Consider the following 12,166-nt stretch of genomic DNA (forward strand, 5'->3'; position numbering starts at 1 on the left):
AAGATAGGTTTTTATTTCTTAACACTGGATGGATCCAGATGTTCACTTTCTAAAAGCACCTACAACATTGCAGAATATAAAACTTCCACCGGTCTCAAGATAGGTTTTTATTTCTTAACACTGGATGGATCCAGATGTTCACTTTCTAAAAGCACCTACAACATTGCAGAATATAAAACTTCCACCGGTCTCAAGATAGGTTTTTATTTCTTAACACTGGATGGATCCAGATGTTCACTTTCTAAAAGCACCTACAACATTGCAGAATATAAAACTTCCACCGGTCTCAAGATAGGTTTTTATTTCTTAACACTGGATGGATCCAGATGTTCACTTTCTAAAAGCACCTACAACATTGCAGAATATAAAACTTCCACCGGTCTCAAGATGGGTTTTTATTTCTTAACACTGGATGGATCCAGATGTTCACTTTCTAAAAGCACCTACAACATTGCAGAATATAAAACTTCCACCGGTCTCAAGATAGGTTTTTATTTCTTAACACTGGATGGATCCAGATGTTCACTTTCTGGGAATTGGGGGTAGGGGGAGAGAAGGTCATTGGAACCAAGATTCATAAGGTGTCCTCAATTTATTTTTAAAAAATCGTTTTCCGGGGAGTGAGAACCTCCAGACCCCAAAGTTCCTTTGGATCCGCCACTGTTGTCTGTATGGTTTTAATACTAAGTATGGAAAGTAATAGGTGACCCTGTATGTGTATTTGTTGTTTCTGTGTTACAGAGACCTGCAGGCATTCATCTGGGACTCTCCTCGACTCGACTACGAGGCAGCACGTGACTGCGACCTCGTCACCGCGGGGGAGCTGTTCGGCCGGTCCGGACTCGGGATCGGTCTGCTCAAGAACAGTCCCTGGACCCACGCAGTGTCTCTCGCCATCCTCAGTCTCCACGAAAGTAAGCTGTTACCTTTACATGATGCTTCCAAGGAATATTGTAAATTCAGTGTCATACCTGTCTTGGGGGATAGGTGAGGAGATACCCTTCAAAAATAAAACAACATGGTGGCCTTTTTGGTTTAAATATGGCCTTTTTCTATTGGTGAAAAAGACGTTATGTCAATATGGTTGGTGGGGTTTTTTTCATGAATTGTTTTTGTTTGGGGGTTTGGCCTCCACTTTAGGTATTTTAAGTTGGGTAGAACTAAATTACCCTTGCTGAATTAGCTATTACATTATTTCCCATTGCACCAATAATTCCACTACTGGTAATGTGTGGTATATCGAAGACTATGATATGTACTGTCCTGTCCTTTGCAGCTAATTAGCAGTACAGTCTTAATACTCAAAACTCTATTAGTTATAACTGTGTTTGACTCCTAAAAGTTTCTGATTAACCAATGTGGTGAAGTGTTGTAGCTGACAAATATTCCTTTCTTTCCAGGTGGTTTCATGGAGGAACTTGATAATGTGTGGATCCTCGCAGAGAGCAGTTCGGACTGTGAGTTACGGGACTTGGCACCGGCCACCCTTGGACTTACAAACATGGCAGGTGAGTGTTCCACATGGACCTTCTGTGTCGTGTCATCATCTCTCATGGCCTTCTGTTTGACTCATTGAATGTCTTTATGAATATGTAATCCTCTATTTCACTCATTAATCATCCATTTGACTCTGTGATCTTCCATTTGACACTGTGAGCTTCTGTTTGACTCTGTGATCTTCCATTTGACTCTGTGATCTTCCATTTGACTGTGACCTTTCATTTGACTCTGACTCTGTGATCTTCCATTTGACTCTGTGATCTTCCCTGTGACTCTGTGATGTTCCGTTTGACTCTGTGATCTTCCATTTGACTGTGACCTTCTGGATGGATGAACCAATCAATTGATCGATGGAAGGAGAGTTTGGGTGGATGGATTGATGAATGTATAAATTTATCAATCAATCGATCGGTCAATAAATGGTTAGAATGAGAGGTGGAAGGATGGATCGATAAATGGATGGATAGAAGGGGTAAATGGATGGAATGAGGAATGGATGGACGAATGCATGGATGGATCGGTAAATGGATTGATGGATGTATATATTTGTATGTAGGTTATTTACTGACTGTATTCTCAACACAGGTGTGTTTATGATGGTTGCTGGAGGTATTGTGGCGGGCGTGTGTCTCATCTTCGTAGAGATAGGGTACAAACGTCACCGTGGGTTGAAGGACAAGGAACTTGAGCTGGCTCGCAACGCCGCCGATCGCTGGAGGGGAAACATTGAGGTAAACATTCCACTTTTACTGCATTGTTACATATAAAATGTTATAACATGTCATTAATTATTTGTACAGAGTATTAAATGCACACACTTGAGGTTTCGCAAAGTGGAGGTGAATCAAAACATAACAAATAATAGGTGTGACATACCTTTTTGAACCAACCGGCTAAATAAAGATTTCTGGACCACTTACAAGAATGTATATTCCTTAAAATATTCCCTTCTGGACCATATGTGAATTCCATATCACTCAGGAAAACAGGTATTTTTGGTTGAACAATACTGAAAAAGTGGGTGAATTTAGGAAACAATGGGTTAAACTGTTTTACTGTCTCTCAAAACTAGTTTTAACTCCTCAAAGAAATCTTTCTGTATAGAAGCCAGAATAGCTATAGACATAGACAGGAATCAGAAATGGGAGAGGCCAGAAGGCATGACCCACCCCAGCTCTTATGAGTATTCATTCCACCCACATGCCCAGGAGGCATGGCCCACCCCAGCTCTTATGAGTATCCATTCCACCCACACGCCCAGGAGGCATGGCCCACCCCAGCTCTTTCGATTATCCATTCCACCCACACGCCCAGGAGGCATGGCCCACCCCAGCTCTTATGATTATCCATTCCACCCACACGCCCAGGAGGCATGGCCCACCCCAGTTCATAAAATTAAACCCACACGCCCAGGAGGCATGGCCCACCCTAGTTCATAAAAATAAACTCGAATGTAAATGCACATTGAGTTTATAGGCCCGGCGCCATTTTCCATTAGCAGATACAGAGCCGTTCCGAGCAATTTTGCTCGGAATGGAATTGTGGTCGAAATAGCGACTAACACCACGCTGACACCACCTTTTCCCACCCTAATCGTGTAGTGTGATCTTTTTCGGGCATATGCAGACTAAGAAATACTTTGAAACGATCTTCACTTTGAATTAAAGGAAAAACGACCGACTGTATGACTTGGGTTTAAAACGTGCGGTGCATTATGAGAGGAAAACGAAACTCGGAACAATCTTGTATGTGGAAAAGGATCGGTGAAGTCATTTCTCGTTCCATAATGAATAAAACAAAAACCATAAAACTAAAAATTAATTAAAGTTAATAAAATAAAATAAAAGAACATTTAATAATTAATAGAAATGAAATAAAAATTAATTAAAGTTAATAAAATAAAATAAAATAAAATAAAATAAAATAAATTAAAGTTAATAAAGTAAAATAAAAACATTTATTAATTAATAGAAATGAAATAAAAATTAATTAAAGTTAATAAAATAAAATAAAATAAATGAGATTAAAATAAAATAAAATAACATTTATTAATTAATAGAACACACACACACATACACACACACATATATATACATACATATATACATATAGATATAGATATATATAATGTTTTTGTTTTTTTTTGTTTTTTTAATTATTATTATTATTTTGGGTTTTTTCTTAACGAAAAACAAAGTTCATAAATTTCTCTAAAAATAACTAAAACATAAGTACTAAGTTTTAAACTGTTACTTACCTGTCTTTTTTTCTGAGTTTTTCTTCTGAAAACGTCGGGGTGGGTGTGTGGGGGTGGGGGTGGGGGTGGCAATGAAACATATTTCTCTCTTGTTTGCCAGTACGTAAAAACGTTACTGTTGCCCCTTGCTCGCCACGAGGAAGCCAGAGAGTTGAACAAGATATACCAAATTTGATGTGTGCCTTGTTCAGGATTTTACATAAGTTAAACAGAAATGATTCCTCATTAAAAGGTTCGAGCTGCGCTGTCTTAACATGATGGCAACATTCCTTCAGCTTATTGTTGGTGCACATAATGAAATCGCGTGTAGTATCGGTCACATTTTTGGACATTTGGTGACCACTTCGAGGTATTCAAACGTCACAGTTCACTCTGGTTCTGCACTCAATATGGTATGCACATTTGTTAATAACATGCCGATTCCAGTGACTGGCACAGAGTTGCGAGGCAATCCTCAACAACTAATTGCCTTGTAGATACATCAACTTTCGTGGAGTTCGCACATGTATGTAGATATTATAACTAAAAGTAACATCGAGGCATTATCTCTCCCGTAGACTGTCAACCATACACACTGGTTAGCTGGTTATATATATTTAACTAAGTCGCACATGTAGGTTAGTAACAAATTACAGTAAACAAAGTGACACCTGTAGGTAAGTAATTGAAAGAGAGAGAGGTAATTAGATTTCAATACGACATTGTTTTTTAAGTGTTTATATTAATACATACATACAGGTTTCTTATTCATTGCATGAGTTTGTTGTACACATTAATATATGCTACAAGTAGTATGTATGTTGTTACACACAATAAAGACCAAATTACAGCTACTAGTTTAGAGACTGGTTAAGCCATGTTAAAATACATGAAATATTAAAACACGATTGTTGCTGACCTGTTGTTTACATCCCGTGCCTGGATGTGGAAGTTCCGCCGTGATAAACTCATGAGCTGGTGTTCAACGTGATGGAATTGTTTGTTTTCAGAAGCGGAGAAAGCTTCGCGAGACGTGGCAGATTCTGCACAGGCTGAAAAAGTCGAAAGATGCCGACATTGTCTACCTCTAGGTGTTCCCTCTCACCACATTTACTCTCATTCTAATACTACTAACATGCACAGTTTACTTCTTCTCATGGTTGCTTTGGAGGTTTTCCATTTTGTTGGGTGCACTGAATAACTGTTAGCTGCTTTGGAGGTTTGCCGTTTTGTTGGATGCACTGAATAACTGTTAGCTGCTTTGCAATTACTATGGATTCATTCATTTTTATTGAGTAACCAGGCACATTTTCAAGCTGGGTACTGGAGGTGAAGACCCTTTCATACTCCTCAAAATGCAATGTTTAATAAATGTATATTACTAATATCATTAGCATTATCTAACATCAATACTATACTGGTTTCTCAAGACAAATGTTATATATATATATATATATATACATACATAATGCATGAACTATTATGGATTCATTCATTTTTATTGGGTGACCAGGCACATTTCCATACTGGAGGTGCATACCATTCCATATTCCTCAAAATTCAGGTTTTAATCATGTATATTACTAATTAGCAGTTAGTTAGTAGTTAGCATTATCTAACAGCATTAATATCTTGGTTTCTAAAGAATATATATACATATACATATACATATATAGATATATATATATATATATATATATATATATATATATATATATATATATATATATATATATATATATATATATATATATAAAATGTTTGTTGGTGTACATTGGAATACTGTGTAAAATTCATAGAAAAATCAAGCATCTACCTCTAGTAGGAATTTCTTTTAGATTGTCCATTGATGTTAAATATTAAGAAATGCTAGTGAGTTACATTTGTTTTCATGACAAATGCTCATGAGTTAGTTCTTTTTATTAGAACAATAATTATTCATTAATCAAGTTCAAGTTCTTTTTCAAGTTAATTTGTTTAGTTGCAACAACAAACTTTCTACAATATATTTAAAATACCACTATCTGGAATCACCTGAATTACTCTTGTAAAAATTAATTGAAGACTAATCAAGATAAGTGAATCTGTATTTATTTGTTTATAATTTTTTTAATGTTCCATTATTATTGTTTTAATTTACTTTTGTTTGTTATTAGTTGTTATTAGCATGTACCATATTTACAATTTTGACCACATTTTGCATGTATTTAAAGTTTTGATTTTATTTTTGCATGTGTTATTGAAACATCCTGAAAGAGCCAAGTATCATTAAAAACATTTCTTTTAAAATATAACTAAACTTTAGTGGAGTTTCTTGCATTATTAATAAAACCTTACTAATTACCAAGTAAAAAGTCCTGTTTAAAGGGGTATTCAGTTTAGTGAGGTTCTGTTCAGTACTGGTATTTGAAAAGGAACCATGAAAAGTGTCTGATTATGAAGGTTTCCAGTTTACCGAGGGTCCAGTATGCAGTCAGTCGCTCAGAGAAGCAAATATAACACATTCATATAAACTATTAATAGACAAATACAAGATATTTAGAATGTTTAAATTAACATATTTGTTAACTGAAGTTAAAGATTATTAAAGTTATATCACATCTTAATTTCAAATTTCTACATCATTGTATTCATCTGAGGTACAGATATGGAGATGGTATGTTGGTGCTGGTATAAAGTGGTGGAATTCACTTACTACTGGTAGTTAGATTACCAGCTAAGACAGTTAATAATAATCAGTATGATTAGCTACTATATATTTTTAGCAACACTTCACTACACTAAAACTACTCTGCTTAATATATACTCTTATTGACATAATTTCTAACCTTATTGTTATATATTTCATTTTAAATAAAACTTTTGTGTGAAAATGAAATAAATTTGTGTTATTTTATGTGCACTGTTTATGTAAATGTTTTTAAGTTCCTAATTTTTTTAAAACATGAAATATGATTTGTTTGTTTAAGTTTTTTGTAAAACAAGACATTTAATTTTAATTTGTTGTTTTTATTGCATTAAGTATTAAATAATATTTTTGTTTCAATTTGTGTGACAATTGTTATTTTTAAATGTAAAAATAATATATTTTTGTTTTCTTTATGCAGTTCTTGCAGGCTATGAAAACTCACACACACCAGTATAGTGTGAGTAACACTTTGAGTCTGTTTGTTTCAGAAACGTCGAACGCTGCGTAAAACTCTAGAAAAGCAGCGTGAACAGCAGCTGCAGCTGAACTCGTTGAAACAGCAGACATCTGTGAACAGCACCAGTACGCCCGTCCTCAGACGATCGTCCATGTCCGAGGCGTCTGGCAGCCGTGTGTACATACCGGCCAACTTCACTCCCACACACGCCTGCTCCGACAGCCAGGACACAGACGTCTGGGGCAGACCACCGCAAAACAATGATTTCAACATTATCTAATTCTTACAATGATTTCAACATTATCTAATTCTTACAATGAGTTCAACATTGTCTAGCTCGTACAATGATTTCAACATTATCTAGTTCTTACAATGATTTCAACATTATCTAGCTCTTACAATAATGTCATCATTATCTAGCTCGTACGATGATTTCAACATTATCTAGCTCGTACAATGATTTCAACATTATCTGGGTGTATACTACCAAATCAAATCCCATAGACGACAATAGTAACATATGTGGCTAAAACTCCTACCTGCAACGTATCAACCGACATAAACGCCACGGATATAAATACTACCACCCCTTACACTTAAAGTGAATCAGAAAAAAATGGGGGTCAAGCTGCTCGTTTCTGAGATAATGGGTAGCGTCTATGACTACCCTAGTTTCGCACAAAATTCGAGTACGTTTTTTTACAGGTACCCCATACATGTTTCAAGCACAAGGCTACTTGACACATTGGTACTAGATGAAATAAAATTGCACATTTGTTTTACCCAGATGAAATTATTATTTTTTACAACCAACACACTCACATTTATAACCAATCACAGGACTTGTGGTGTTCACTTCTCTATCAAAAGTTGGGTGCACCTCGAACTTTGACCCAGCCGGAAGTTATTTGGTTTAGTACTACCATCTAGTTCTTACAATGATTTCAACATTATCTAATTCTTACAATGATTTCAACATTGTCTAGCTAGTACAATGATTTCAACATTATCTAGCTCTTACAATAATGTCATCATTATCTAGCTCGTACAATGATTTCAACATTATCTAGCTCGTACAATGATTTCAACATTATCTAGTTCTTACAACGATTTCAACATTATCTAGCTCTTACAATAATGTCATCATTATCTAGCTCGTACGATGATTTCAACATTATCTAGCTCATACAATGATATCATTATCTAGCTCGTACAATGATTTCAATATTATCTAGCTCTTACAATAATGTCATCATTATCTAGCTTATACAATGATTTCAATATTATCTAGCTCTTACAATAATGTCATCATTATCTAGCTTGTACAATGATTTCAACATTATCTAGCTCTTACAATAATGTCATCATTATCTAGCTCGTACAATGATTTCAACATTATCTAGCTTGTACAATGATGTCAACATTATCTAGTTCTTACAATGATTTCAACATCATCTAGTTCTTACAATGATTTCAACATTATCTAGTTCTTACAATGATTTCAACATTATCTAGTTCTTACAATGATTTCAACATTATCTAGATTTTCAATGTCTTTTACTTAGTGCTTGTTTCTATGTTGATGTCTTTTATTGTTGTTATATTGGTCTTTCCAATACAGTGAAAATACCACTTCGCAGAAGGAAATGTGCAATATACTTGAAGAATTTTTTATATTATTTTTATTTATTATTGACATCCTAAATGTTTTTATTATCATCAATAATGCATCATTTTATCTTATTTTCTCTTTGTTGTTATGCCTGCAACATGAAGTACACACACAACTTGGTATTTATTGTTCACTGGATGTGTGTTAGAATAAACTGTTAAAAGCTCTGCTGTTTTATTTTAAAGAATCTCTTCGAAACATAGTGCACACCGACATGAACTATGTGTAGGTCTTCCAGCAAGTCGTGCTGCTGAAGTAATCACTAATCTGTGAACAGCACCGGTACGCCCGTTCTCAGATGTTTAACCTCTGTGGGAGTTTATCTTTTATAGACAGGAACTGCTTTTGTGCAATATTTCTTATAATGTCATTTTATTGCATGTATATGTATTAACATTTAATTATTTGTTATATATATATTTAATGTATTTTATTGCATTTTAGTCTATGTTTATATTATTAAAATGTTATTATTTGTTTCTGACATAATCATTATTTGTTTTTTCTAGTTATGCACTATCTTCTTTTATCAATGATCCTTACATGTATACAGTTTACTATTTATCTGTGATGCTTATGATATCTTTTCTTACTGTTAGGAACATTGCCTAATATTAGGTATCGTTGAAACATATTTTTAATTTTTTTGTCAGGATACCAGTTATTATTATTTTTGTTAAATGTCTTATGTAATTTCTTTTTTAAAAATACAGTATTTAGATCTTTCCACTACAAAAAAAAAAGAAAAGAAAAAAAAGAGAAGAAAACATTATCTTTTTACCATAAACTTGATGCACTGACATGTTACTATGTGAAATATGTGCTCATATCGGTATAACCCCAGTCTAATTAAAATTAGCTCCACTGGTTAATTACTATTACCTGTGGATCTAACAGCACCCCGTTGGAGCTCATGTCCAGTTGACCTTTTATTCGACCAATCAAAACCTTACTTGCAAAATCATGCCAGTGATTTGAAAAGAATTTGCAAACATTTGGGATTATGCCGAGGGTATACGAAATGATTCGGGTGAATTATGAAGTATGCCAGAAACTAATTTCAGTATAAAATTTTATATAAAATTCATTTCAAGACAAAAAAAACAAAACGTGATGGTATAGCCATAAAATCTGTTTATACTAGTATACAATCCAGGGTTTATTACTGCACTTTTCCCCCTGTTTTTTAATACTGAAATAGACCAACAAGTTCGCTTATTGCATAAATAGTCTCGTCCAATATTTTTTTTATTTGTATGTGCCCGAATAACGCTATAAATGATGAAGTGTAATTGGTCGATAGTTAAATTGTTATTTATAGATGAAATGTCACCTGGACATGGGAGTCCACGCAATGCTGTTACATCTACTGGTAGACCAGTAGAGCAAATTTTAATCAGACTGGGTATAACCCATAACTCATTTTATAATTGCATATGTTGAATCTGTGAAGAACTATAAAACTAAATGAAACCAAAGCTGAACAGTAATTTGTTTATAACTGTAAAATTAAGTTAAATCAAAAGCTGAACTGTAATGTCTATGTAAAACTATAAAACTAGGTCAAATCACAGTTGGACTAATGTCTGTGTAGAACTGTAAAATAGGTCAAATCACAGACTGACTGTGATGTCTGTGTAGAACTGTAAAACTAAGTGAAATCACGACTGAACTGTAATGCATGTGAATGCTTTTTTTTAAATATATATACATGTGTGTATGTATATGTGTGTGTGTGTGTGTGTGTGTATATATATATATATATGTATATATATATATATATATATATATATATATATATTCCTGGGTGCTTTCCCTGGTGTTTTAAGCATAAATATTTGACTTCTACTATTGTTGTTATTTTCCATCTCATTTATTGATATAATTTCGTGTTTCTCTGTTACTGGGTGCAGTTTACTTTTGCACTAATTTATTTATATATAATATTATTTACATTTATACACCATGCGTTATCTCTGATAAATGGATTAAGTATTGTTTTACGAGCTTCCTAGTGCGGCAATGACAGGTCAAAGAAGATTTCTAACATGTATGTGGCCGCTGGCAGGCAGTACTGGCTTGTATATTTTCATTATGTAAATACCAATTCTGGCATACAACGTAAATCCTACAAAGCTTAAATTAGAGCAGGCACGGCGGAGTAGGCGGAGAGGGATGAATTAAAATAGTATTGGTGTAAATCTTAAGGCAGAGGTGCATTTTACTTGTAGAATGCAGAAAACTGCATTTTGGGACATCTAGTTTTCAAAATTTTACGGGGGAAATTTCCCCCGAACTCCCTAAAAACTTTGCTTTGCGCCAACGACATCAGTCAGCCCCCCCCCCCCCCCCCCTCCGCCAATGTCTACTTGCTTCTACCGTGCCTCCACAAGAATGTACCGCGACTCGTATATTTTCATCGATAGATCCATCAATGCTTCACTTTATTACTGGTCACTAAAGGATACGTCAGTCGAAATCTATAGTATTTGTTTTATTTAATGATTGGCTTTTTTTATATATTTGTACTACATTTAATAAACATTCCCTTTTTTATAAACATGCATCTTCCTTAGCTATTAAGAATCCCGTATCCCACTATTTACGTTTTGAGCGTCATGCACTTATCTGTCTTAGTGAAACACATTGCTACACGTATTGCTGGACAGGTGTGTGCAACATTTACTTGAAAGACTTGACGCTACTGTCCGTGCTTCAAGTGACGAGTTTACCCCTATTGTTGTGTGACAAGTTCTGTTGGCTGTGAATTTGGTCATTAATCCAGTGATAAAACATATATTCAGTGCACTATACCAAAGTTAGTATGCCGTATTTGTTTCGGCGCCATCGCTTGGTCGGTTGATGCGTACTGTATATATCTTATGTATCTATTTGTTTATTTGTTTTTCAAAACAAGTGTGGATTGCCAGGTAATGTGTACAGGTGGTGGTTTCAGAATGTTGTTACTTGTGTAAATATCGGGAGGAATAATATTTGTATGACGTCCGACAGCGACTGACGTTTACTACCCTGTCCTTGTTAGAATTTCTTATTTTTATCTCATATTGGATTATTACAACGCTATGTTTTTAACATATAAACCGAAACATTTTTTTTTGTCAGTCGGGAGTTAAATACAGGTTGGAATGTTATTAACAGCATAGTTCTACGCATTATATTGTCATCTATTTTCCTCTATAGTATAGCCGACTTTTTATTAATTATATGAAACGATCTTTTTAACAGTTTAATACTTTACCATTAGCATTTTTTGTACAATGTATGTATAGTGCTATTTGTTACATATTTGATTATTGCAATGGTTTGTTTGGTAAAATATATAAACTCATGTCTACAAATATGTTCGTTTTGCTTTTTTACTTCACTCGCTTGTTTTTTTTTACTTCACTCGCTTGGTTTTTTTACTTCACTCGCTTGGTTTTTTTACTGTTATAAATCGTAACTAGTTTCTGGAGTGTTACCAACTCCCAGAATACTCACTGAAGATGTATTGAAAATCAACGTGTTATATCTACATCACAGTCGAACCCCCATATGGCGGCCACACAAGAAAACAGACAAATGTGATTGTCATAGAGAGGTGGCCTTCAA

The 12,166-nt window shown here is 34.5% G+C and overlaps 1 protein-coding gene across 2 annotated transcripts in view; it reads left to right on the top strand.

Moving 5' to 3' along the window:
* Window positions 1-7,474, top strand: part of LOC121371822 (glutamate receptor ionotropic, NMDA 1-like) — a 33,215-nt gene extending 25,741 nt beyond the window's left edge. The window contains exons 15-19 of one of the 2 annotated variants that reach the window (XM_041497998.1): window positions 742-914; window positions 1,401-1,508; window positions 2,086-2,231; window positions 4,747-4,827; window positions 6,914-7,050. In XM_041497998.1, coding sequence (XP_041353932.1) covers window positions 742-914; window positions 1,401-1,508; window positions 2,086-2,231; window positions 4,747-4,827 — 508 coding nt within the window. In that variant the 3' untranslated portion in view covers window positions 6,914-7,050. Of the gene's footprint in view, window positions 1-741; window positions 915-1,400; window positions 1,509-2,085; window positions 2,232-4,746; window positions 4,828-6,913 lie in introns of both variants that reach the window. The other variant, XM_041497997.1, reaches the window with a different exon arrangement.
* Window positions 7,475-12,166: the final 4,692 nt, after the last annotated feature.

This window comes from Gigantopelta aegis, chromosome 4 (genome assembly GCF_016097555.1).
Source record: "Gigantopelta aegis isolate Gae_Host chromosome 4, Gae_host_genome, whole genome shotgun sequence".
NCBI lineage: Eukaryota > Metazoa > Mollusca > Gastropoda > Neomphalida > Peltospiridae > Gigantopelta > Gigantopelta aegis.